At 37.9% G+C, this 25004-nt stretch overlaps 4 protein-coding genes across 7 annotated transcripts; all 4 read right to left on the minus strand.

Annotated features, from left to right (window-relative positions):
- Positions 1–1113: 1113 nt before the first annotated feature.
- LOC104431407 (sugar transporter ERD6-like 10) lies at positions 1114–2180 on the minus strand. Its single transcript, XM_039306603.1, has 5 exons — positions 2083–2180; positions 1938–1991; positions 1775–1834; positions 1589–1703; positions 1114–1452 (listed from the first exon to the last, which is right to left on the minus strand). The coding sequence occupies exons 1-5, from the start codon at positions 2125–2127 to the stop codon at positions 1328–1330; spliced, it is 399 nt and encodes a 132-aa protein (XP_039162537.1). The 5' UTR covers positions 2128–2180; the 3' UTR covers positions 1114–1327.
- Positions 2181–3273: 1093 nt separating this feature from the next.
- On the minus strand, positions 3274–9153 carry LOC104432346 (sugar transporter ERD6-like 10). 2 transcript variants are annotated; one of them, XM_039306581.1, is made up of 18 exons: positions 8798–9153; positions 8228–8290; positions 7807–7896; positions 7660–7719; positions 5689–5754; positions 5552–5617; positions 5395–5491; positions 5239–5303; positions 5023–5115; positions 4836–4916; positions 4653–4737; positions 4543–4586; positions 4367–4429; positions 4220–4279; positions 4082–4135; positions 3931–3990; positions 3726–3840; positions 3274–3587 (listed from the first exon to the last, which is right to left on the minus strand). In XM_039306581.1, exons 1-18 carry the CDS (start codon positions 8972–8974, stop codon positions 3457–3459), a joined length of 1470 nt encoding a protein of 489 aa, XP_039162515.1. In that variant the 5' UTR covers positions 8975–9153; the 3' UTR covers positions 3274–3456. The 2 variants fall into 2 exon arrangements, with proteins under 2 accessions (XP_039162515.1, XP_039162516.1); XM_039306582.1 differs by having other exon boundaries at positions 5395–5470; positions 8798–9150.
- Positions 9154–11248: 2095 nt separating this feature from the next.
- Positions 11249–15980, minus strand: LOC104432355 (sugar transporter ERD6-like 5). The gene is made up of 18 exons (XM_010044831.3): positions 15408–15980; positions 14479–14541; positions 14170–14259; positions 14024–14083; positions 13597–13662; positions 13436–13501; positions 13274–13349; positions 13123–13187; positions 12846–12938; positions 12678–12758; positions 12511–12595; positions 12350–12393; positions 12204–12266; positions 12059–12118; positions 11915–11968; positions 11752–11811; positions 11559–11673; positions 11249–11469 (listed from the first exon to the last, which is right to left on the minus strand). The coding sequence occupies exons 1-18, from the start codon at positions 15585–15587 to the stop codon at positions 11345–11347; spliced, it is 1446 nt and encodes a 481-aa protein (XP_010043133.2). The 5' UTR covers positions 15588–15980; the 3' UTR covers positions 11249–11344.
- A 2643-nt stretch (positions 15981–18623) lies between these two features.
- On the minus strand, positions 18624–24272 carry LOC104432354 (sugar transporter ERD6-like 5). 3 transcript variants are annotated; one of them, XM_010044830.3, is made up of 18 exons: positions 24003–24272; positions 22719–22781; positions 22265–22354; positions 22094–22153; positions 21873–21938; positions 21727–21792; positions 21569–21644; positions 21418–21482; positions 20732–20824; positions 20564–20644; positions 20392–20476; positions 20271–20314; positions 20130–20192; positions 19989–20048; positions 19850–19903; positions 19556–19615; positions 19336–19450; positions 18624–19190 (listed from the first exon to the last, which is right to left on the minus strand). In XM_010044830.3, the coding sequence occupies exons 1-18, from the start codon at positions 24177–24179 to the stop codon at positions 19066–19068; spliced, it is 1443 nt and encodes a 480-aa protein (XP_010043132.2). In that variant the 5' UTR covers positions 24180–24272; the 3' UTR covers positions 18624–19065. The 3 variants fall into 3 exon arrangements, with proteins under 3 accessions (XP_010043132.2, XP_039162524.1, XP_039162525.1); XM_039306590.1 differs by having other exon boundaries at positions 22094–22162; XM_039306591.1 differs by lacking the exons at positions 18624–19190; positions 19336–19450 and having other exon boundaries at positions 19572–19679; positions 22094–22162.
- Positions 24273–25004: the final 732 nt, after the last annotated feature.

Raw genomic sequence — 25004 nt, forward strand, 5'->3', positions numbered from 1 at the left:
ATATCTCGCCGAAATTTTTCTATACTCATGAACTCCAAGAAAGTCGACAAATTGATGTTAAACAAATTCGATCCATAAATAATCTTGTAGATCTTTTTACCAAAGCATTGCCAACATCAAGTTTTGAGAAATTAGTATATGGCATTGGTATGAGGCGAGTTCATAAGATGTAAGATTGATTAGCCCTAGAAGTGGCTATATGGCTCAATTGAGGGGGAGATATTATGAATTATACATTGCAGCATTGATATGTGGCTAGTTCACAAGATGCAATAATGATTAGCCCCAGGAGTGGCTATATATGCATTGCACTCTTTTTTCTTTATGTCTGGTTTTTTCCCATAGGGTTTTTCCGGCTTAAAGTTTTTAATGAGGCAATTAATGCATCCATAAAAGGGAGAGATTATAACATTTGTGCTCTGCACTCTTTTTCCCTTTTGTCCGGTTTTTATCCCACTGGGTTTTTCTGACTTAAGGTTTTTAATGAGGCGATATCATTCAATGCACATTCGTAATGAATATGATGAATATTCAAGGGGGAGTGTTATGAAATACATGAATATGATAGAATACATGAATGAATATTCATTATATTCATCTTATCCAATGTACTTATTATGGTACATTTGTATCAAATGTTCTAAGTACATCTCCCTATACAATGAACATTCGTCTCCCTTATCCTATACATGTATCATTTGATACATTAATATTAATGATAAGTACATTCTTGTTCTCCTATAAATAGGAGTTTAGTTTTGATATACAATACACAATCACACAGAAACACGACAGTGAGATACTAGAAATAAAGCTCTCTCATCTTGCTACTATCTCTAGTGTTCACTTGATTTCTCTTCTTTAATCTCTTCTATATTATATATTCGCCACGCGATATTTTACAACATTTAGAAACAGAAAAAAGAAACAAAAACATACGCAGCCTAATTGTCCATGATCAGTAAAAAAATATATATTTATAACGGTAACTCATAAAAGCATTGGTAAAAATGAGGCAGCTGGTGTAACTATTTACCTAATAATGTATCGGTGAGGTACCAACAAAAAAATAAATTTTTTAATATCTAGTTAATCTGCCAATTTTTTGCTGTATTATTGGTACACAGTTATTCAAATAGAATTAAAATTGAGATTTACAATATACAATTTGGTCGGTGTAATTTACCGACATTAATGACATGTACTACAATGGAACTTTTCTCTCTCTTTTTTATTTCCTCCCCGTTCACATTTTATTAATTCTTTGCAACAAAAAGCCTTCTGTCAGTCTTGCTGTCAGTGCTGCCTGTGTTTGGCTCATACGAAATCATTGAAGAAAATTAGCAAGTGATGCTTGCAGTTCTTCTAATGCTCGCCCCTTGGTCTCTGGCACTACCTTCGCGATGAGTAAGACCGTGAGACCGCAAATGCATGCGAATATCAAAAATGTCCCTGAAAGTAACACAGTCCAGATTAAGCATAAACACTATATATATATATATATATATATATATATATATATTATATATATATAGAGAGAGAGAGAGAGAGAGAGAGAGAGAGAGAGAGAGAGAGAGAGAGAGAGTACCAGGAGCGCTCCATTCGAACATGAAGTTGAAAGTGTAGGTCACAATCCAAGAACAGGACCAGTTGATAAATGTCACCAGGCTTCCGGCCGACCCTTTAATGTTTACAGGGAATATCTACAGAGAACATATTCACTGAGATTGGTCTTGAGATAGAGAGTGCAAACTTAAAAACTGAAGGCATGTACCTCGGACATGATAACCCACGGTAATCCTGCAATGCCCAGTGAGTAAGCTATGGAATACACCTAAATGAAATACTCGTCTGTCAGCAAACTTCTTCAACGAGTTATTGAGCAACGGTTCGGGATGAAAGAGATGAGGAAGAAAGGCACTCTTATAGAGACTTACAATAACGGCTACATACACCAAAATTGGGGTCACGGCCTTCCAATGATTATGTTCCTGTTTCTGCAACAGGAAAAATAGTGGGAGAAAATAAGGTCACTTCAAAACATCAAGAAACAGGAGTAGGCATAGCAATTGTTCACGAAACCTGCATGAAGAATGACAATGCTAGAAGAATGCAACAAAAGGACATTCCAGCTGAAGAAATCTGCAAATAAAAGTTGGGTTCAGGTTCAGTATCTTGAAAAGTGGTTTCCTTAAGGGGAGTATAGCAAATTTATCAGTTAGTGGTCGTCTTCCGGCTTTATCGGTCAAGATTACACTCAGAGCAGTCACTGGGATCTGTGAAACACGTCGAGAATCTTTAGAAAATGCGATGGGGCAAGCAAATTTGTCTTTCACTGCAATCCTACATAGCCCAGTACCTGGACAGCAGCCATGCTTCTGGTACCAAAGCTGCTTGAGAAGCCTGCCAAGATAACAGATTAAGATGACCCACAATGGGGCTTCAATGAATGACGATCGTAACATAATTTAGTTCAATTGAACTGGAAATTGCCGTTAGTTTTTCCAATTGTCTTGTTTTGTGACATCACAAAGTCACCCACTTTTCAAAAGTGGAAAATATTTTTCATGACTTCTTCAACCATACTTTATTTCACTAAACATATTTTTATTTTTTCTTTTTATGTTTTCTTTTTTCTTTTTTAAAATATCAAGTTTTTAATTTTTCTTTTCTTTTCTTTTCTTTCCTTTTCATCTTCTTCCTTGGCCTTGGCTTTAGCCAGCTGGCTGTGGGCCAATTCGAGCCTTGTCCCACTCCATCGCCTAACCAGTTCGAAGTATGTGACATCAATCTAATTCGCCCTTTTCATTGATGAACCAATAATCCAAGGGTCAATCTTAGATATTAAATCCTACCCTTTTTTTGTTGACACAAAAATTATTCCAAGCAAGACTTAAGCGCTGCTCTCATAGACTAGAACTCTTCAAATAAGAAAATAAATCGATGATCCATTCTTTAATTCTTTTTTAATTGTTTAAGAGCTGCATCCTTTTATGCATGGGTGTCATTTCTCCGTCCTCGAACCATAGTACGGAGTCTACGGACTGGGGTTTCACAACGACTTTATGCAACTTTGGTCTGCAGAACTCCAGAGGAAGATTTCATACGAGGGTAACTTTGGGAGCATACTTCATGTGTAATATCCAAAATACATCGGGGGACGTGGCCGAGTATGTGATTAGGTTCGCCCGGGAAGGTGGACTCGTCCAGGTCGGCGAAACCTGGCCTGGACACTATCCGACAGTTAAATAGAAATAAAAGCTTGACTAGTAGTAGCTCGGTAAAATCAATCACTCAGCACAAGGAAAAGGAGATCACAATGCTTTTGCTCTTCCTATTACACGTTGGCATTCACAGTTTGCAATCAGGAACAAAATGTTGATACTACAGAAGTCTTTTGACATCCCAATAGGCGCAATTGCAATGTTGTTAAGACTTACAGGAGATCGCATTACTTTAACTCACTGCAGAAATATGAACAAGCGATGCTTGCACTTCTTCCAGTGTTTGCCCTTTGGTCTCTGGCACTAACTTCGCAGTAAACAGGATCGCTAAACCGCAAATGCCTGTAAATATGAAAAATGTTCCTGCCGGAAGCAAAGTCCAGATGCAAAACGAAAATCAGATAATGCATCTAATTTATCAAGGTACGGTCACATGCGCTTATGCTCCAAATTCTCAGTATCATACTACATAAACGAAGTCAACAGAGACAGAGAGCAGACCGGCCGTGCTCCATTCAAACATGAAGTTGAAAGTGTAGCTCGTGATCCAGGAACAGGACCAGTGGGCGAACGTCAAAATGCTTCCTGCTCTCCCTCTTACATTTACTGGAAATATCTTCATGATGTGGAATCAAAAGCAATCAATGGTCTATTGCTTTTAGTATTAATCATCATAAAATTCAATTAAAAAATTTAGAAATCACACCTCGGACATTAGAACCCATGGCAGTCCCGACATGCCGACTGAGAGAAATACAAAATATGCCTGGTTGCATTATTGGTCGATCAGCAACTTCAGCGAAACTCACCACACATTTATAGACTAGGATTCACTAAGCTCTGGTGTGATGATTTACCAATATAGCCAGGAAAACCAAAATTGGAGTGACATCCTTGAAATTGTGCAGATCCTGTAGAGAAGGGACAACAAAATGAAAGAACAAAAAGCAAGTCGAAGTCATCAAGAACCCCAAGGGCAGTAGGAGAAGATTTACCTGCATGTAAAATGACAATCCTAGTATTAAACAGCTCAAGCACATTCCAGCAGTAGAAACCTGCAAATCGAGATCAAGCTCAATTTCAACTTTGAGGTGATTGATTCCTTTTCCAACCCAAAAAAAGAGTGAGTTTCTTTTCCTGACCATCAAAAGTGGTCGTCGTCCAGCCTTATCTGTCAAGATTACAGTAATTGCAGATGCTGGAATCTACAAAACATGTCAAACTATTTGGAAAAGCAACGTGGGGAATTCATATTTCAGGATAATATTTCATAGTTGAGTATCTAGGAAATTCTCACAAAGACAGAAAAACAGCTGACCAGGACAATAGCCACGCTCCTGGTGCCAATGCTACTTGAAAAATCTGTCATGGACAAAAGTTTGTTGTGATTATCTCTTCACACTTCCTGAAGTAGTAGAGAGCCTTTACCAGCTGATTCAAAAATGGAGCTTGCATAGTACGAGAAAGCACTGGCTCCACCCAACTGTTGAAGCATCATCAGTCCAAGTCCAATCTAAGCTTTGAAATGATTGGAAAATGTAAGTCCTCACTAAACAGCAGTGTATATAGATGTGCGAATAAATGTATATATGTAGTTGAAGGAGAGCTCACTGTGAGTGAATGAGCATATCTTCTTTGAAACACATCTAGAAATCTTGAGTGAGATTGCCTTTCAAAGGTTTCTGTGTGGAACTGTGAGATTCATAGAAGTTGAGAATGTGAGGCCCCAGAACTCATCATTCCCTGAGGGGAAATAACAGCTTTTCCCTAGAGGACTGTGAAGGGATTGAGAATTTACCATGATGTCAGCTGCTTCCTGGGAAATATCAGCACTTTTGCCTCTGAGTCTCTGTAAGGCAGCTTCAAACTCCTGTTCTCGACCCACTTTTACCTGTAAATTCATTCACATAATATGTAGCTTGTGAAAGCTTTGCGGTACAACTTTAAATTTGATTTCCTCACGTATCAGATTGCCACTTGTACAAAACTAGTGCAAAACCCTGAAGGAACTCACCAACCATCTAGGAGACTCTGGTATGAAGTATAAACTGAAAATTTGTATCACACAAGGAATTCCACCTGAAAAACAAAATACAAAAGGCGACCTTTTTCTTTTATTTTCTCAATTTTTTATCAGGAATAATTGTTAATAGAGAATCTCAGACTCTACCAATCAGAGCCAAGGTGCGCCAGGAAACAATAGTTCCAACAAAGTATGTCAATGAAAAGCCACAGGCGTTCATGCACTGCATCTCAAGAAAAATAGGCTAAAAGGTGATGTATTGGCAGTATAAAGCAAGCAAATAATGGTGCAAGTTTATTCTTACGTGATTGAGTGAACCAAATGCTCCCCGAACATTTTTAGGTGTTATTTCCGCAATGTATACAGGTACCTGATTGGCAAAAGAGAGGTGATGATCATCTAGGTTCATAAGTGTACCAGGAACTCCAAAGTGCGTATTACCACATAGCTTGTGACCCCAACGCCAAATCCTATTAATGCTCTTCCAGCATCCAGCCACCAAGCATTCTGCAAGGTGACATGTAGTGTACAATTAAGTGATGGTGAAAAATGTCGCAGCTGGTCAAATTCTGATGGAACTTCTCCGACCCTGGCGAGTGCTGCCTGCATTCTGCCTACCAGATTGCGATGAATTTAGACCCAAGAGACGGCAATGAGAGAACTGTAATTGGGCACTGAAATCTGATGTAACCCCAAAGCATTAAATTTTTTATTTGGTTGGTTCTTCATAACAGTATTGCCACAAGGCATCTGCTTGCACACAAAGGCAGGAATGTGCAAGATGTGTGTCCCTTATGTGTTACTCAAGGTGGAGAAAATATTTTATTTGCTAAGAGATTGTCCGTTCGCTCAAAAATTATGGGATGAAATTGGAATGACCTCTTTCTATGGTTGGGAACTACAATAAGTCCTTAAGAGATGGGATTACAGATATAAGAACTAAAATTTGCTACAATAGGCCTAGTATCTCTTAAGAGTACTGTTTTCTTAATTGTATTCTGAAGTCTTTGGATATATAGGAATGCTGTTGCTTTCAATCATAATTCTAAACTAACTCACTTGGCCTCTTTTGTTTAGATAAAGCAGGGCACATCTGCCACAGAAAAGGCAAATCCCTCATGATACACTAGATCCAATATTGATAGAGTGAATAAATCCTTCATTTCTTGAAAGTTCTTGTGATTCAAAATGGTGGTGTAATGTGTATCCCCTTTTGTTCCAGTCATAAAACAAATGAAACAAATCAAAAATTCATATTTTTGTTCAAGAATGAAATCTTATGGGAATTGTCCATATTCAGTTCATCTTTCAGAACCATATCACATCCAGGATTTGATGAAATAAGATAAATTGAGACAGTATTTTGTAAATACATAATTATCTTGAATATGTTAACAATTTCTGTATTATCCAATTGCCTAGAAGGGACAAAAGAAACATCTTGTTTTTCCTTCAACAATATCTGATCTCTAATGGACCTTTCAGGAGAATTTGAATTCGCTGAAGTTCTGACCATCTATTAAGAGTAAAAAGAAAGAATGGGTCTTCTCAGATTCCCAACAAATTCTATGATTTCTTCCGAAAGCATATGATTCTTCATCTCCTTCTCAGTTCCGTGAAAGAAGTCTAGACCAGGATCGAAATGGGAAATTCCACAAGCTGACTGGTTCAAATTGAATTCTGATGGAGCAATGGAGTGTACAGGAGTTGCTGAAATTGGTGGCATAACAAGGGATGATGAAGGGAAATCAGTGAAGGGCTGTACTTGTTGTTTAGGAATAGATGTGACATGTCTAGAGATTGAATCTGATGCCAATAAAGCAAAACATGCTTCGCAAAATACTAGTATTGACATCCCTAACTTGAAGTCAATTTTGAATGAATGCGGGCACGTTTTAGCTGAATATGCAGCTAGTGAGAATTAAGCATGCATTCAGGGAAGCAAATCGTTGTGCGGACATGCTAGCAAAGATGGGATTGATGGCATCCTACAGTACATTTACCTTCTAATGTATTCCTTCTGAATTAGAAACTCAAGTTGTATTGGATAAGCACAGAGCTTTATCCTTGGTGACTCAGACTGGGAGTTGGCCTTGATCTGCACTTTCTTATTTGGAGTATTTATACAAGAATGTTTTAAAAAAATAGCACCCGTGAAAGGGCTGTCAAGAAACTTCAAATTTTTCTTATCACTAACCAAATAGACATACTTCTATAACATACGAGAACACAATCATGTAACTGAACAACAGACGTGGAAATCATTATCTTCCCTGACCATACAGAACTCGGGAAGTTACCAGTAAATTCTCTTTAAGGCATTCCCTATTCCATTTGCTATAAGTGAAATACAATACACGTGTTTGGACATCTATGAGGAGGATTTGGAGAGGCAAGATAAAGGGAAGGAACCTTGGTGAGTGCTATAGAAAGCCATCCAGCTGTGCAAAGTACTTGAGAAAGCCACATTGTCTGCATCACAAGATACAACAATAGCAATTTTCTTGCTCCAGTGCAATTGTGATATTTTAGAAAGTTAATAGCTCATGGAATACTTACGCGCTTTCGACCAAGCACATCTGTCATGGTTCCATTTATTAAAGCTGCGACTAGTCCTCCAATTGTCAGCATCGAACCAAAAAGTGAATACTGCAGCATAATAAAGATAGGGAAATGATTTGCACAGAGAACCTGAACTGACACTGACTGCACTTTTCCCTCAACGGTCCTTAGTACAAGATATGGTTTTAAAGCTTATCAATTAAGATACAGGATCAACATTATAAGGTATGTTCAGGAACAAAATACAAAAAAAAAAAAAAAGGATAACAATTAGAAGATTAGAATATAGATGATAGTTAAATCAAGTAAAACTTTGCAGCAATCATGCCATCCTGATCCCATTTCGGCAATAAGCTACATACGTCCAACCCAACAGATTCTTCATTCATGAGGACATTGAGGAGGAAAGTAGACTTACTGCTGCTACCGAAAGTCCCAGATCTTCCATTATACCTGACATAGCTGGTGATGAATAACCCACCTGCACAGTAATTGCTTGCCATTGTCAAGGTGCCTTTGTGACTGCGAGTAACCTTGCAAGGAAATACAGCCTAAATTGAGGTAGCACAATATGGTCAGAAAGATTGTGGAGTCAAATGGAGAGGCAGCCCAAACACCGGCTCCTAATTTCATGCTTTCTTTTCCTTGTTCCCTTTTTTCCTGATACTTCCCCAATAGTTGTAATAGTCCCAATCCCACACGAACAGGTTATTGCAAGAGCACCAAATTCCAAATTAATATAACTGTGAATGGTTTTCTTTTTCTGGGGATAGGCCATATGATGAAGAACAAGCTAAACAAGTTGTATTTATCTTCTTGCCAAGAGATATTCATGAATTGGAAAGAACCTCTTAATATGAAGAAACCATCTTTGTGACGTTGAACGGATGAAACATAACGGAAAAAAAAAAAAAAGACTTCATAAAGACAAGTGCTGGCTCATAAATTGCTATTGGAATGCATTGCATGGCTGGTGCAGCACACTCACAGCGCATCCTGTCACAAAAGACCCGCAAACAGAGACCAGTGTGCTAAATCCGAGAAGAACCGTAACAGAAGAATCACTGGAAGATACAGAGCCGACGTGACTGCCACAATTTGAGGCTTCTATGAGAAGCAGAGAGCCTGTTGAGAGCCCATCCTCTTCTCGACTCTCTCTCACCATGTCTCTCTATTTTTTCATGAATAAGAATTGCCAGAATTGAAGGAGACAAGAATGAATCTTCGATGGATATAAAGGAATCAAAGAAATGGACCATTGGGTGTGTGATATTATGAGAGAGACTTCACATCGGAAGGTCTCGTAGTCACTAAAAGCCGAAGCAATAAACTTTTGGGCGTGTAATAGTACGACGAAGACATTGCATCAGAAATTTTCTGGCTTACGGCCTCGTGGTTATTGAATGTTCCATTTATAAGTTTGTCCTTTGCTGAAAAACATGAATGACTACTTTGGATTATTTCCAAACACAAGTCGCAATATGTTTATGGATTTGTCTCTCTAGGATATTGAACCGAATCAACCTGCTACATGTTCGGAAGATTTATAAAGAGTAGCAGATTCATTGTTACTTTTGTCCTAGTGTCTGTATAACTGTTATAAAAAGAAATAGGGCAATCATCGGTCAAAAGGGTGATTGATGGGGCCGGGGAGCAGGTGCTGTCGCTGTGGGGGAGGGGAAGAGAGAGAGCTGGGAAGAAATCGAGGGGAAGATTTTGGGGTGGCGTGGGAGCAGGTGTTGGAAAACCCATCGTCCGACTTGATTAATCGCTCTTTTGTCGTGCAGGGGGAGGGGGAGGGCAGGGAAGAAATCGAGGGGAAAATTTTCGGGTGGGGTGGGGAATAGAGGGAGAGAGAAACGGGGGAGGGAAATGATTTTTTGGAAAAGAGTTTAGAGAGAAAAGAGAGATAAATAATTTTGGGACCACCGGCGGTGGTGGCGTAGTGGTTGAGCAAGCGACCTCTCACGAAAGGGCCTGAGTTCGATCCACGACGTCGTCGTGTCTTACCCGGGGCACGTGGGTGGTGGGCCTCACGTGTCTCCCAGGGTTTATTCCAGGTCGCGAAGCGGCGTACGGGAGACCTTCTAGGGCCATCAAAATAATAATAATAATAATAATAATTTTTGGGAGCTTTTTTTTTTTTTTTTTTTACCACCCATCGTGGCGGCATGGATGGTAGGACTGCTGGACTCCAACGTGGAGGTCCCGATTTCGAATTCCCTATGAAGTCGGGGAGCTGAAGCGCTGCGTGGTGATCTTACCCGAAATGCGTGGGTGGTGGTCTGCGTTCCTCTCCGGGGCTTACCCACGGCTACCGACCGTGAGCGAGTTTGGATCAAAAAAAAAAAAATAATAATAATAATATTAATATTAATTTTTGGGAGCTTTTTCAAGGGGAATAATTTTGAGCGGCAAATTATTTTTGTTATAAAAATAAATAAATGAGTTAAAAAGTGATTTTAAAAAATAAAAAATGTTGAATGTTAAATAATAATAATAATAATAATAATAATAATAATAATAATAATAATAATAAAAATTTTTGATGATTATAGAATATCATAGATTTATTTAAATAAAGTTGATTTTATTTTTTTTTGTTAATCATTAGTTTCTTTCATAATTTTTGTTAAAGTTAAAAATATGTTCCCAAATATGAGTACACATTAATTATGAATATATCTTTCAAATTTTCTATTAATAGATTTATTAATATTATTAGTGTAAATTCATTGTAAACTCTTTTTATTTATTTTTTATTTATGAATTTAAATCAAATTAATTAAAAATAAAAATATGTATTTAATAATAATATGCCCCAACATGTCGAATTCTCTATTTTTTTAGAAATGATGTGTCGGCGTGTCATATCATGTGTCCATACTACTTAGTGTGATAGTCGAGTCAATGTTTGACTCTCATCTTAGAATTCGAGAAAATGAGGAAAAAGAAACAAAGTAAAATGAGTATATCATTACTTATAGCTATAAACATCTAGAAGAGTATCGTTAGGATTGATTGTAAAAATCTATTGACGTGTAAAAGCAACATGACATTTCAGGGGCAATTCTATAGCACAATTTTAATGATCCATATAAGTAGTTACAGACTCATTGTCCATGGTCAGTAAAAATATATGTATATATTTATATTGGTAACTTATAAAAGCATTTGTAAAAATTAGGGTGGCTGGTGTAACTGTTTACCTAATAATATATCAGTAAGGTATTGACAAAAAAAATAAATTTACTAATATCTAGTTAATCGAAATTACCACTTTCATTCGACTTGTACTAATGTCTGCCAATTTTTGCCGTATTATTGGTATGCAGTTATTCAAATAGAATTAAAATTGAGATTTACAATATACAATTTGGTCTGTGTAATTTACCGACATTAGTGACATATACTACAATGGAACTCTCTCTCTCTTTTGTATTTCCTCACCGTTTCACATTTTATTAATTCTTTGCAACAATAAGCCTTCTGTCAGTCTTGCTGTCAGTGCTGCCTGTGTTTGGCTCATACCAAATCATTGAAGAAAATTAGCAAGTGATGCTTGCAGTTCTTCTAATGCTCGCCCCTTGGTCTCTGGCACTACCTTCGCGATGAATAAGACTGTGAGACCGCAAATGCATGCGAATATCAAAAATGTCCCTGAAAGTAACACAGTCCAGATTAATCATAAACACAATATTTATATATATATATATATATAGAGAGAGAGAGAGAGAGAGAGAGAGTACCAGGTGCACTCCATTCGAACATGAAGTTGAAAGTGTAGGTCACAATCCAAGAACAGGACCAGTTGATGAATGTCACCAGGCTTCCGGCCGACCCTTTAATGTTTACAGGGAATATCTACAGAGAACATATTCACTGAGATTGGTCTTGAGATAGAGACTGCAGAGTGCAAACTTAAAAACTGAAGGCATGTACCTCGGACATGATAACCCACGGTAATCCTGCAATGCCCAGTGAGTAAGCTATGGAATACACCTAAATGAAATAGTCGTCTGTCAGCAAACTTCTTCAACGAGTTATTGAGCAACGGTTCGGGATGAAAGAGATGAGGAAGAAAGGCACTCTTATAGAGACTTACAATAACGGCTACATACACCAAAGTTGGGGTCACGGCCTTCCAATGATTGTGTTCCTGTTTCAGCAACAGGAAAAATAGTGGAGAAAATAAGGTCACTTCAAAACATCAAGAAACAGGAGTAGGCACAGTAATTGTTCACGAAACCTGCATGAAGAATGACAATACTAGAAGAATGCAACAAAAGGACATTCCAGCTGAAGAAATCTGCAAATAAAAGTTGGGTTCAGGCTCAGTATCTTGAAAAGTGATCTCCTCAAGAGGAGTATAGCAAATGTATCAGTTTTCTAACCATCATAAGTGGTCGTCTTCCGGCTTTATCGGTCAAGATTACACTAAGAGCAGTCGCTGGGATCTGTGAAACACGTCGACAATCTTTAGAAAATGCGATGAGGCAAGCAAATTTGTCTTTCACTGCAATTCTACATAGCCCAGTACCTGGACAACAGCCATGCTTCTGGTACCAAAGCTGCTTGAGAAGCCTGCCAAGATAACAGATTAAGATGACCCACAATGGGGCTTCAAGCACTAATTTGTGGTACCTGAACTAAGCTTTCATTATTCATTCATTACTAATGCATTTATCTATTGATTTTTACCAGCGGATTCAAATATGGAGCCTGCGTAGTAGGCAAATGCATTACTCCCAGCAAATTGTTGAAGCACCATCAGCCCAACTGCTATCTATTGCTTCGACAAGATTAGGAATATAAGAAAAGGGTATGAAAATTGCAAGCAATTTGAACAATTTTGAGGGCCTTCTCACTATAAGCGGACGAGCATAGCATCTTTGGAACAGATCCAGAATTCTAGACTGAGACTGCTGTTCAAAGGTCTCTGTATAGTCCTATAAGACAAGTGAAATGAGAAACCTCAGTAGCAAAAATCAGATGCTTCCAAATTATCTGAAAGACAAGCAAGATTGAAATATTACTCTAATATCGGCTGCTTCCTGAGTAATATTGACACTTTTGCCTCTGAGTCTCTGTAATGTGACTTCAAACTCCTCCTCTCGGTGGGCTTTTACCTGTAAATGACTTTCTGCTATTCTTACAATGAAAAGTTCATAATCTTGGCTTCATCATCTAGTTCTATGATTCTACACAACTAGCATATACTTAGAATGGCGATCTGCACCACTTGGATTGTGTGTCAAAGTAGATTGCCACTGAAATGTTAATGTTTATGCCTCTACTCCACTAACAACTTACCAGCCATCTAGGAGACTCTGGAACAAAGAACAGACCCAAAATTTGTATGACACAGGGAATGCAACCTGAAGATGAAATCACCAAGAATGACTTTTTGATATTTTCCAACTCATTCACCACATAACATAAAAAGAGGGAACTGAGACACTACCGATCAGAGCCAAGATGCGCCAGGAGACAATGGTTCCAAGAAAGTAAATCAACGAAAAGCCACAGCATATCATGAACTGCAACAGAAGCCAACTCTGTGTTAATAAGCAAATGAATTGTCTCAACTCAATTTCAAATTTCCACGCTGTCCAAACTTTTTGACCTGATTGACTGCCGTAAATGCTCCCCGGACATTTGTAGGTGTTATCTCAGCAATGTACACAGGTACCTGTTTGGAAACAAAGATAATGATTAACAGTACGTTGGCATTTCAACTTCTATAAATTTATCAGGACAGTAAGTCCGGAATCTTCCTGCATATACCACATAACATATGATCCCAATGCCAAGCCCGCTTAGCAGTCTTCCAATATCCAGCCACCAAGCATTCTGCAGAGTAGATAGAATGTACATTAAGTGCTGACGCTCTATCTCACAGCCTAAACCATGACCTGATCATTCACAAAAATAGGATGATGTAAAAATTTTCCTCGCATCTTAGCAGGTAGAGAATCAATTGTATCTTTTTTTTCTGGACGGCGATCCCCTAACCAGCTGGACAGATAGTTTGAAGTGCAAATATCACAAATGCAGTGAAAACTTACAAAAAGTCCTACAGGACCAATCTCTGAATGAACTTATCCAAATGGTAAGCGCAAAGGTGGAAAATGCGATTTATATTATTAAGCCTGTTTATTGAGTCATCGAAGGCAAAGAAAAATTCTGAAGTGGCGAGAGGAAGGGCAGGAACCTTGGCAAATGCTATAGAAAGCCATCCTGCAGCACCAAATATTTGAGAAAGCCACATTGCCTGCATCAAAAGATATATCTTTCAAGATTCCTGTAAGATCTGTAATTCATTGAGATTTTGAGATTGAAAGGGAGAGGATTACTTACTTGTTTACGCCCAATCAAATCCGTTATCCTCCCATTTACCAGAGATGCTATTAGACCTCCCACTGTTATTAATGAACCGAAAAGCGAATACTGTAACAGAAAAGAATTGGGGAGGATGTCAATACGACTTGTGATCCATTTCCCATTTATCCGTTTGGCGTCACTGATAGAGATGTCATTTTTAGCTAGTCCACTAAGGCTCGTGTGTTTTATTTTTCTCCAACAAATCTTGTTTTAGAACCCAATTTGTATAGCGGCTAATAGATGAACGACTCTAGAAATATAGTACAAAAGCTTGGTAGGACTTGCCGCTGCTGTGGAGAGGCCCAAATCCTCCATTATGCCAGACTCGGCTGGTGAAGAATAACCAGTCTGCATTGTAAAAAATGCCGCCAGTTAATGGTGCCTTCTACTTGATAATACCAAACTTGTCGTGAAATGCAGCGAGCAACACATTTGCCAAGCAAATTCTGCAAAGGATGCAAACTAAAGATGCAGGCTAAAAGTTAGTTTTTGAATGTCATTTTTCTCAAAATTGTGATTGAAGTAATTAATGAAGATCATTTGACTTCTTTTTTGCATATATGAGTTTCATGCCTTGCACTGGAGTGATCCTAATCAGCTACTTGCTTTATCGTGGTTCGAGTTGAAATTCTTACATGAAAACATGGAAACAAGCATCAGACTCCCGGGTAGTGAGTGGGAAAATGTTACAAAGGAGTTGCCGGAATAAATTGTCACATTCTTTAATAATCCAGGTCAACCTAATGTGGTATCAGCCTAGTGATCAAGAACATAGTATACAGATGCCTCTAGAAAAGAATTTACTTATGCTTTCAGGCGCCAAAAGAAGAAGTAGACACGCATTTAGCCTGAGTTGTAGGGACAGATCTTGGATGCCTTATCCATACACCAAAGGCCAAACTGAAGACCCAGACTTTTCTTCTAAAAACAAAATGTTGACCAATCATACAAGAAAACAGAGGAAACTTTGACCAAGTAATCTGCTTCTTTCCTCTTATCTATTCCTAACAGAAAATTTTCAGTAGACCTCCGTAAGAAATTGTCACACTGTCTACTTGGCAATCATCAGAATCGTCACAGAAGGCACCAGGACTGCAAAATTCACCTCTGATTCAATAGAGATGCGGGCAAGGGGACGTGAAAATAAATAACCTTCAAAAGAAAACAGAGCCGGCTTCTTGATGGTGAATCTTAAAACTTGATACAATACTCACAGCACACCCGGTCATGAAAGACCCGCCAACGGCAATGAAAGTGCTAAAAACGACGAGCGGCGTGACTGCAGGGTCACTCGAAGGCACGACGGGGTTGCCATGGCTGCCATGGACAGAGACTTCCGTAGGAAGCAGAGCACTCGTGGGCAGTCCATCTTCTTCTATGCTCTCTCTCTCCATATCTTGTCGTTCGAAAGCTCTTCGGGGTAAGTTTCCAAGAAATGAAAAATTGGCGAGGATGAGTCGCGAGTGATTGCAGAGAATCGAGTGAGATGGTTTGGTGAGTCAGAGAGGCAGCGGCAGGGGAGCTCGGAGCAATGGACTGTTCGTTGCATGAGTAGGTTTCTTCCCTCCAAAGACTCCTCAAATATTTTATGAACTTTTTCTAAGTTCTTTATCCTTTGATTGTATCACGTTTTGCAGCATTCTCAAACCCGGAGTAGCTATAGCGGCAATCCATTCATCTATGGTCGATGTGAACTTCACCAACCCGGTGGTGCTACCTACTCCCTGCTATTTTGGAGAATTAATGGAGGTGAGAGATGGCGTGGAGGGATGGTTTTGAAAAATATGGATGCCGAAGATTTAAAAAGACGAGGCCACAGAGAATACTCTAACACCTCCTCTGACGTGCAAACCAGACCGATGGCCTGTTGAAATTGACAAATAGAGAAACCTGTAAGCACTAGGGCGGAGCCTCTGTTCTAAATCCAAGACGGATGTAGAACTCATTTTTTAGGGGGCCAAACTTAACAGTTGATGATATTTTCTCTTAGACGTTAATAATCTCCATTAGTTTTATGGAAAGTAATTTCTAGAAAAACATTTTTCTGAATATTTCTGAAATTTTCAGCATTTGTTTCGCAAAAAATGAACTAATTAAAAAAAAACGTTTTCCACTATCATAAGAAAATCATCTTCAAAAGTGGAGAAAATGTGTTTTCACTTTTCAAAAGTGGAAAATATTTTTCATGAATTCTTCCACCATACTTTGTTTCACCAAACACATTTTCATTTTATTTTTATGCTTTCTTCTTCTTTTTTTTTAAATCAAGTTTTTAATTTTTTTTTTCTTATTTTTTTCTTTCTTTCCTTTTTGCCAATTCAAGCCTCACCCCACTCCATTGCCTAACCGGTTCAAAGGGTGTGAGATTGATCTAATTCGCTCTTTTCATTGATGAACCAAGAGTCCAATCGGGTTAATCTTAGATATTAAATTCTATCCTTTTTTATTTGGCACAAAAATTATTCCAAGCAAGACTTAAGCACCGCTCGCATAGACTAGAAGAAAATAAATCGATGATCCATTCTTTAATTTTTTTTTAATTGTTTGATTATCACATAATCAATTAATATAGCAATCACTTAATTACTCAAAATTGAAAAGTGTTTCTTTATAGAATATATATATGTATAGAAAACTACCATCGACAAATTATTGCATATTGTGCAATATGCATGATGTAAATGTACGGTAAAAGTGAAACCAATCGATTTTTGGTTTGATTATTGCAACCAACAATTTGTCTATAAACGGTTCCTAATTAAGAGGCAAAAATTAAGGAAATGTAGGGACAATAGCTTCTCTTGCAGCTTTCTTTTCGGAAACTCTCGAAGGGGCAAATTTGAAAAATAGAGCTAAACTTAAGGTACGATTGTAGGCCGTCAAACAGTGAGTGGGGTACGTGCCTCCACATCACATGTAGCATAAATCCGTCCCTGTCACTAAAGATTAAGCAAATCAAAGTATCATTAAAAAGGATTTTTTTTCCCCCAAAATGTCACGTCCAACATGGTCCTACCGTTACAAAAAGTCAATACACGATCTAATCCCCCCTCCCTGTCTCTCTCAGGCCGAAAGAAAACAGAGACACACTCCCGTCCCATCACCTTTTCCTGAGTTTTCCAAGAAGATAAAAAGATGAAGAAGAAAAGAAAGGAAAGAAATTAAAATTAAAAAATAATTTTAAAATAATTAATTAAAAAATTTATGAAAAATGAGTGTACATAGAAAAGGATATTCCTTACCAAACGGCGGAAAATATTTTACAGTTCATCTTCAAATTTTAACCAAACATTAGAAAATATGATTATTTTTCTAAAAATAACTTAAAATACTTTTAAAATATCATATTTTCCACAAAACGAATAGAGCTAGTTAGTCTTCATTTATTTCATTGAAAATGAATGATTTGAAAAATATATTTATAAAAATGATTGCTTGCATCATCCACTAATTATCGATGATGAAAACATTTTTTACAAACTAATTACTTAATGCTATACAAGTGATCGTCTCTGAAAAAACCAAAACTTTTTTTCAAATCATTTATTTCCTGTGAAATAAGCGGAATCTAAGTTAATATTGTCGAACTTATAGTATTTAGAATAATGGGTTATGTATGTATGATAACAGAATTTGTCTATATGTATGATAACAGAATTTGTCTATGGACTAATTATTTCTTGATAACTGCACAATTTGCCTATAAACGGTTCCTAATTAAGGGCAAAAATTAAGGAAATGTAGGGACGATAGCTTTCTTTTGGAAACTCTCGAAGGAGCAAATTTGAAAAATATAGCAAAACTTAAGGTACGGTAGTAGGCCGCCAAAAGCTTAAGTAAATCAAAGTATCATGAAAAATGAAGTTTTTTCCCCCCTAAATGTCACGTCCAGCATGGTCCTACCGCTACATAAATCAAATAGACCCGACATGGCGGTGCAGGGGGACTTAATCATTCAACATCCACATTCAAATTTGGATTTACTTGCACGATTGAAACTCAAGTGCATTCCATTGAAACTTTATTTCCCACTCATATGTCGTGATTTGGAATTGATGAAATGGAAGTATAATTCGTTTATAACATGCTCACATTCAAGACATATTATAACAACTCCTTGCACATTTTTATCCTTTATGTTCAAAATCCCATCCTCTTATCTCTTATCTTTCTTTCTTTCTATCTTTTATTTTTTTTAATTTGCCGAATGTGTCTACTTCAAAATCCACTTTGGCCGGGTTTTGGTGTTCTCTTTGGTGTTCTATCCAAATCTTGCAAATAACCGAATGGAATTCAAGATTTTAGCGGGGATACAAAACCAGGCAGTGGCGAAGACGAGCCCTCCAACGGTGGTAGCGATGATCCGCGAATGGCGGCGAAGGCCTGAGTGGCTTCCACAACGAAAAAAGCGGCTGTTCTTGGTGTGATGCCAATGAATGACGATTGTAATATAATTTAGTTCAATTGAATTGGAGGATGCAGTTAGTTTTTCCAATGGTCTTGTTTTGTTGACATCATGAAGTCACCCATGAACAACCTGTTGTCCTTGCGATCGGCCATGGGCCATTACCGCAAGTGAGGAGAGAGAATGGCAACAACATCCGTCCAACGATGGATAAACGATAAACGAGCCGTCGTCGATGATGTCAGTGTAAAGGCTTAACAGTGACTTCATGATGTCGAGTGAGATCCAGCACCGGAAGTGATTCTATGCATGCGCCGAAGGAGGAACAACAAGAAGGAAGATGAAAGAGAAAAAACTAAAAGAAAGAAAACAAAAAAACTTAAAAATGCCCTCATCATGCCTTTGGAAAGTAGCATGTGAAATGCACGTACTTGCTTAGACTCTATTTGAGATTAAGTAGCCACTTATCATTGTCGAAAGTGGGCAAGTGATGCTTGCAATTCTTCCAATTCTCGCCCCTTTGTCTCTGGCACTATCTTCGCAGTGAATAAGATGGTTAAACCACAAATGCATGCGAAGATAAAGAAGGTTCCTGAAAGCAGCACAGTCAAGACATAGATCTATTAGCACATACAACAGACATAAGAACTCATGCAGTTCCTGGATTTAGACTCCAGAGAAGCATACCCGGTAAAAACTACAGGACAAGAATGGAAAAAAAAGGGAGGGTTAGTTACCGGGTGCACTCCATTCAAACATGAAGTTAAAACTGTAGCTGACGATCCAAGAACAGGACCAATTGGAGAAGGTCAACAGGCTTCCGGCCGACCCTTTAACATTTACCGGGAATACCTATCGAAAAGATGTCCACCAGTATGACTTCAAGACCTTCTAGTCCTATATATGGTCTTGAAGTAGAGAGCATAGAGCAATGTTAGACAGAAGGTATCTACTTACCTCGGACATTATGACCCACGGTAACCCCGCCATGCCAAAAGAGTAAGCTACGGAATACACCTGATTGCAATAATCATCTGTCAGCAACTTCAGTACAACTAGTCCTGGAAAGACGGTTGAGGACCTGAAGCAGCGATATTATAATTAAGGTTTCTTTGGTCAAAGTGTACTCTCCAATGTATTATTGCCTGGTAAAGTAGGATTGAGCAGCAACTCGATATGACCTCAACTATAAGAGATATCCATATACGAGTTGAGAAACAAAGCAGGAAAATATTTGTTACACAGACTTACCATAATGCATACGTACACCAAAATGGGAGTGACTTCCGTCCAGTACTGCAGGTCCTGGTTCCGCATGAAGGTAAATAAATAAAAATCAGTCCATTTCATGAGATCAAGAAGAATGGGTAGGCTTAGTCACTGTTCATACCTGCATGAAGAACGAGAATCCTAAACCAAAGCAACTCAAGCACATTCCAGCTGAAGAAATCTACAAATGGATGTCAGATTTGGTAATGCTTATGAGCAACTTACTTTAGGAGAATGCATCAATATGTATTGGTTTCCTCACCATTAAAAGCGGTCTTCTTCCAGCTTTATCCGTCAAAATTACACTAAGAGCTGTTGCAGGGATCTGCAAAACAGGTGAGAAAATCTTGAAAATGTGACAAATAAAATTCCTCTTCCAGCTTAATTCTCCAGAGTCTATTACCTGGACAATAGATATGCTTCGGCTACCAAAGCTGCTTGAAAAGCCTGTCAGGACAATTAGTAACGATTACCAAGTCTTTGTTCTTTATGATTAACTAACGAATTTATAGCGTGATTTTTACCAGCTGATTCAAATATAGAGCTCGCATAGAAGACAAATGTACTCGACCCTCCAAATTGTTGAAGGATCATCAATCCAACTCCTATCTAAATTTTGAAAAAAATTAGGAAATAGGAAGAAAAAACAGTGCAAAAAATGGCAAGCAATTTGAATATTTTGGAGACAAGGCTTACTATGAGGGAATGAGCATATCTTCTTTGAAACAAATCGAAAATTCTAGACTGGGAATCCCGTTCAAAGGTTTCTGTATAGTCCTGTAAGATAATATGATTCGAAACATTAAAAAGTTAAAAGGAAAAGGGAAAATTTTCTCCTAATGATATGTGAAATGGAGAAATTACTATGATATCTATTGCTTCTTGGGAAATGTCAACACTTTTGCCGCGGAGTCTCTGCAATGTCGCTTCAAACTCCTTTTCTTGACCGACTTTTACCTGTCAGTCAATAAGTACACTAATCATCTTCCTTGCAATGGAAAATGCAGAGTCCTCACTCTAATATTCCTACAACAAAAACTTCATTTCATCTTATGATTTCAAATTTATAGATAATTACTGAACTCTCACAAAAACTGATCATGCGAATTGTCTTGGCATGGAAATTGCAATGCCTATACCTCTAGTCATTCTCAGTTTACCACTTCAATTTCAGCCATGAATAAAATTATCCTTTGGTAAAATATTGACTTCATTACCACTCTTCCCATTATCAGTCTATGATTTTTAACAAAGTAATGTGTTTGCGCACGAGAATGTTAAAAATGATTTCCATGCCTTGCGATCAAAATACTCATGGCATGCAGCATGCTACTTGTGCTATTTAGACAGCCCCCAATTATCCAAGTTTCATAATGTAATGGTTACTCAACCATGAAATCGTCACCATTGAATGCCAAATTTGGACATAACACCGTGATAGAGCAAATTGATGACCACAATCGAAATTGAAGTTTCAGATAAGAACGACATAAATCACCATATTACTTGGCTCCGCATGAGTACCTCGTACACCCCCATAAACAACTTACCAGCCATCTAGGAGACTCCGGGATAAAGAATAAACCGAAAATTTGAAGTACGCAGGGGATACAACCTGAAGATAAAATCATGGACAGTGACCTTACCCTGTTTCCCATGGTAAATCTAATAAAACAAAGCAGGAGAGAACTGAGACAGTACCTGTCAAAGCCAAAATACGCCAGGAAACAACAGTTCCAAGAAAGTAGATCAACGAAATGCCACAGCATATCAAAAACTGCAACCAGATCCAGCAAAGGTCGATAGGCAATGTATTGAGTTGACACCATCAACGTCTTACAGTGGCCCAAAATTTTCACCTGATTTAAAGCTGTGAAGGCTCCCCGGATACTTTTGGGTGTTATTTCGGCAATGTACACAGGTACCTGTTTGGCAACAATATCATGACCAACAATTTCAAGAAATTAATTATGATAAGAAATCTGAATGTTTCTTCTGCCTTTACCACGTAACATACAATCCCCATGCCAAGTCCAGTTAACAGTCTTCCAATATCGAGCCACCAAGCATTCTGCAAGGTAAGATGAAATACGCCATTAACTGCTTCTCGGCCTTTTTGGAGAATAGACAACTCAGAAAAGTAGAATATGATTGAAGTTTTGTGGATCAAGTCATTGAAAATTTATGAAGCAAAATTCTGAAGCGGAAAATAGACAGAGCATGAACCTTGGCAAACGCTATAGAAAGCCATCCTGCAGTGGAAAATATTTGTGAAATCCACATTGTCTGCATCACCTTACATCAATTAAGAATTCTGTAAGATTTTTTCAGGTTCTTCACTGAACATGCATGATTTTCAAATTCACGAATAGCTGGAAAGGTTAGAGAATAACTTACACGTCTGCGACCCATCATATCTGTCATCTGCCCATTTACCAAAGCTGCTAATAACCCTCCTATTGTTAATATAGAACCAAAAAGCGAATACTGTAACATGAGGAAGCAGGAATATTAATATTAGAGAACCCGGATCGTGACTGAAAATTTCCTAAATCCAATAGTCTCACAGATAAAGAAGTCATTATTAGCCAGCTTAGGTCGTGTTTTACTTGGCATCAAGCATGCAATTAGGGAAAAGTTCAAATGTACTGAACAAGGAATTGGCTGAAACTGACCAGAATTAATCGTACTTTCTAGCAATGTACTGAGGACATCTTATATCTCAGGTCCTGATAGTAAATTTTATTTTAAGATGCACAATTCCCAGTATTTCGCCTTGAATAACAGAACTATAAAGGGTCGAGAGATTATAAAAGGTAGCCATGTAGCATGTATGCTCGATAGGACTCACCGCTGCCGTAGAGAGCCCCAAGTCCTCCATTATGCCTGACTCGGCCGGTGATGAATAACCAGACTGCATTATAGAAATAGACCACCAGTTATGGTAACCTCTACTTGGTAAAGAGTAATCTCATAAAAAACTACCGACTGAACAGAGCAGTAGCCTGGGTGATCACATTACAGAGGCAAAACGAAAAATATAAAAGATCACCTGAAAACTGGCTTTTCAGAAGTATCTTTTTGAGAAATTCAATACAAGTAGTGAAATGTGCTAATTTCATGTCTCTTTACCAAATTGAGTTTCCATAACAAAATTAACTGATCATAAAGGAGCAACTTCAGCTGTGACATTTTTATTCATAAACAATCCAGGTCAACCTAGTATCTTGGGCCTATTAAGCCATGTGATCCACATAATGCCGGCAGGTGCTTCTGCAACATTATTAATTAACTTCCGCTCCACACCCTTGCAGGTATAGGTCTAGCTCGTTGCAACATCATACGAATGCCAAAACAAAAACCACCATCTTGAATGAAACTGAAAGTTTGACCAATCACAAGAGCTGATAAAATATATGTCATTTGAGCCATAAAAAAGGGAAAGTTCTTTAAATCAAGTAAGTTTCCTATTTTGAATATGTTTGCTAGCTAGAGAAGGTTTCTTGGAAAAGAGGTTTCATATTTTAGATCCAATTCTTGTCTATATATAAGAAGTGGATGTTCTTTGTGAAGATTTTCAAAGAGGAACTTCTACCTGTGACTTACGCCCCGAAAATATCTGAGTGTGTTGAAGCCGATTAAATTATTGTGTTAATAATTAGTGTATAATTCCTTTGTAAGATTGAGAAATTATTTTAGGAGAAATTATGGGACTAAGCACTGCATGAGTTAATCAGTGTAATTGGAGCTTGGGAAACATTAAGAGCATTTAAATGAGTCAAATGTGATTATAATCTTTATTATATCGCTTGATCTATAGTGGATCCGTTAATGGGACGTAAGTCACTACGACTGAACCACGTAAGTCTAGTGTCCGATCTATTTTATTGTCCTGTGGATTTTATTGTTTGATCACTTACTTTCCACGATACAAGCAAAAAGACAAACATCGATCGAGCAATTTGTTTCGTCCTCTTTCTTTCTCTAACGAAACATTCACTCGAATTGGAAAGAACCTGTAACAGAAATGCAAGAAAGGAAAGCAGAAGACGGACAATGGAAAACAGAGCCGGGTTCTTAGTGATCGAACTACACGCAAGCAATTCAACGAAAAGCTCGATGCAATGATACTCACAGCACACCCAGAGACAAAAGACCCGCAAAGGGCAACGAGCGTGCTAAGAACGACGAGAGGCGTGACCGAGGGATCACTTGAAGACGTGGGGTTGCCGCGGTTGCCATCGCCAGAGACGTCTTCGAGAAGCAGAGAGGCTGTCGGCAACCCATCTTCTTCTGGGCTCTCCCTCCCCATGTGTCCTTTTCCCCGTAAAGCTCTCGAGGAGAATAAGATTTGCCAAAAAATGGAGGAGGCAAGAATCAGCTGTGCATGACGTGAAGGCCAGTGGGTTGGTGTGCGCGCGCGCGAGAGAGAGAGAGAGAGAAAGAGGTAGATATGGAATTCAAAGAAATGGACTTTCGGATGGATGCACAGGAAATTTATCGGCCAATAGCCGCATACGATCATCTGACTTTGCATTATTTCTGCCCTTATTTCTTTGAGAGAGAGAGAGGTAGATATGGAATTCAAAGAAATGGACTTTCGGACGGATGCATAGGAAATTTATCGGCCAATAGCCGCATACGATCATCTAACTTTGCATTATTTATGTCCTTAATTCTTTGCTTGAGCATGTGGTTCGATTCACTTTTTGTCTATACTTATTTCTAGATTTGAATTAACACTCCATTAGTTTCGCAGAAAATGTGGCATTTTTGGAAAATATTTTCTAAAAAGTCAATTTTCAAAAAGTCAATTTCCAAAAAAAAATAATCTTATTTCCCAACACTTGGCTGAAATTTGAAAATAAACTAGAAAACATTTTCATCATTCGATATAAAAAATTCGATTTGATTTTCCTCTGCGCACCTTTTTAATATTTTATTTTTTTCGTTTTATTTTTTAAAAGAATCGAATTTTTAATTTTTATATTTTAATTTTCTTTCTAATTTTTTTCTTTTTATTTTTATTTTTACTTTTTTTCCACTTCTTCTTTGGTCGCCACATGAAAGAAAAAGAGAAAAAATAATAACAATAACAATTAAAATTTTGAATAAAAAGAAGAAGAAGAAGAAGAAA

This window comes from Eucalyptus grandis, chromosome 2 (genome assembly GCF_016545825.1).
Source record: "Eucalyptus grandis isolate ANBG69807.140 chromosome 2, ASM1654582v1, whole genome shotgun sequence".
In the NCBI taxonomy this organism is placed as follows: domain Eukaryota; kingdom Viridiplantae; phylum Streptophyta; class Magnoliopsida; order Myrtales; family Myrtaceae; genus Eucalyptus; species Eucalyptus grandis.

Coding starts and splice junctions, on each gene's coding strand:
- LOC104431407 (XM_039306603.1), bottom strand. CDS start 2,127: ATGTCCTTTTGTTGCATTCTTCTAGCATTGTCATTCTTCATGCAG. Junction 1,835..1,937: donor TGGTGTATGTAGCCGTTATT/GTAAGTCTCTAT, acceptor TATTTCATTTAG/GTGTATTCCATAGCTTACTC. Junction 1,704..1,774: donor CGTGGGTTATCATGTCCGAG/GTACATGCCTTC, acceptor TGTTCTCTGTAG/ATATTCCCTGTAAACATTAA.
- LOC104432354 (XM_039306590.1), bottom strand. CDS start 24,179: ATGGGGAGGGAGAGCCCAGAAGAAGATGGGTTGCCGACAGCCTCTCTG. Junction 19,904..19,988: donor GATTCTCGTTCTTCATGCAG/GTATGAACAGTG, acceptor ATGCGGAACCAG/GACCTGCAGTACTGGACGGA. Junction 19,191..19,335: donor GTTTGAATGGAGTGCACCCG/GTAACTAACCCT, acceptor TGCTGCTTTCAG/GAACCTTCTTTATCTTCGCA.
- LOC104432355 (XM_010044831.3), bottom strand. CDS start 15,587: ATGGAGAGAGAGAGCATAGAAGAAGATGGACTGCCCACGAGTGCTCTG. Junction 12,939..13,122: donor CAGAGTCTCCTAGATGGCTG/GTAAGTTGTTAG, acceptor AGTCATTTACAG/GTAAAAGCCCACCGAGAGGA. Junction 12,759..12,845: donor AGGAAGCAGCCGATATTAGA/GTAATATTTCAA, acceptor CTTGTCTTATAG/GACTATACAGAGACCTTTGA.
- LOC104432346 (XM_039306581.1), bottom strand. CDS start 8,974: ATGGTGAGAGAGAGTCGAGAAGAGGATGGGCTCTCAACAGGCTCTCTG. Junction 5,755..7,659: donor TTTCTATAGCACTCACCAAG/GTTCCTTCCCTT, acceptor GTCACCTTGCAG/AATGCTTGGTGGCTGGATGC. Junction 4,917..5,022: donor AGGAAGCAGCTGACATCATG/GTAAATTCTCAA, acceptor TGAATCTCACAG/TTCCACACAGAAACCTTTGA.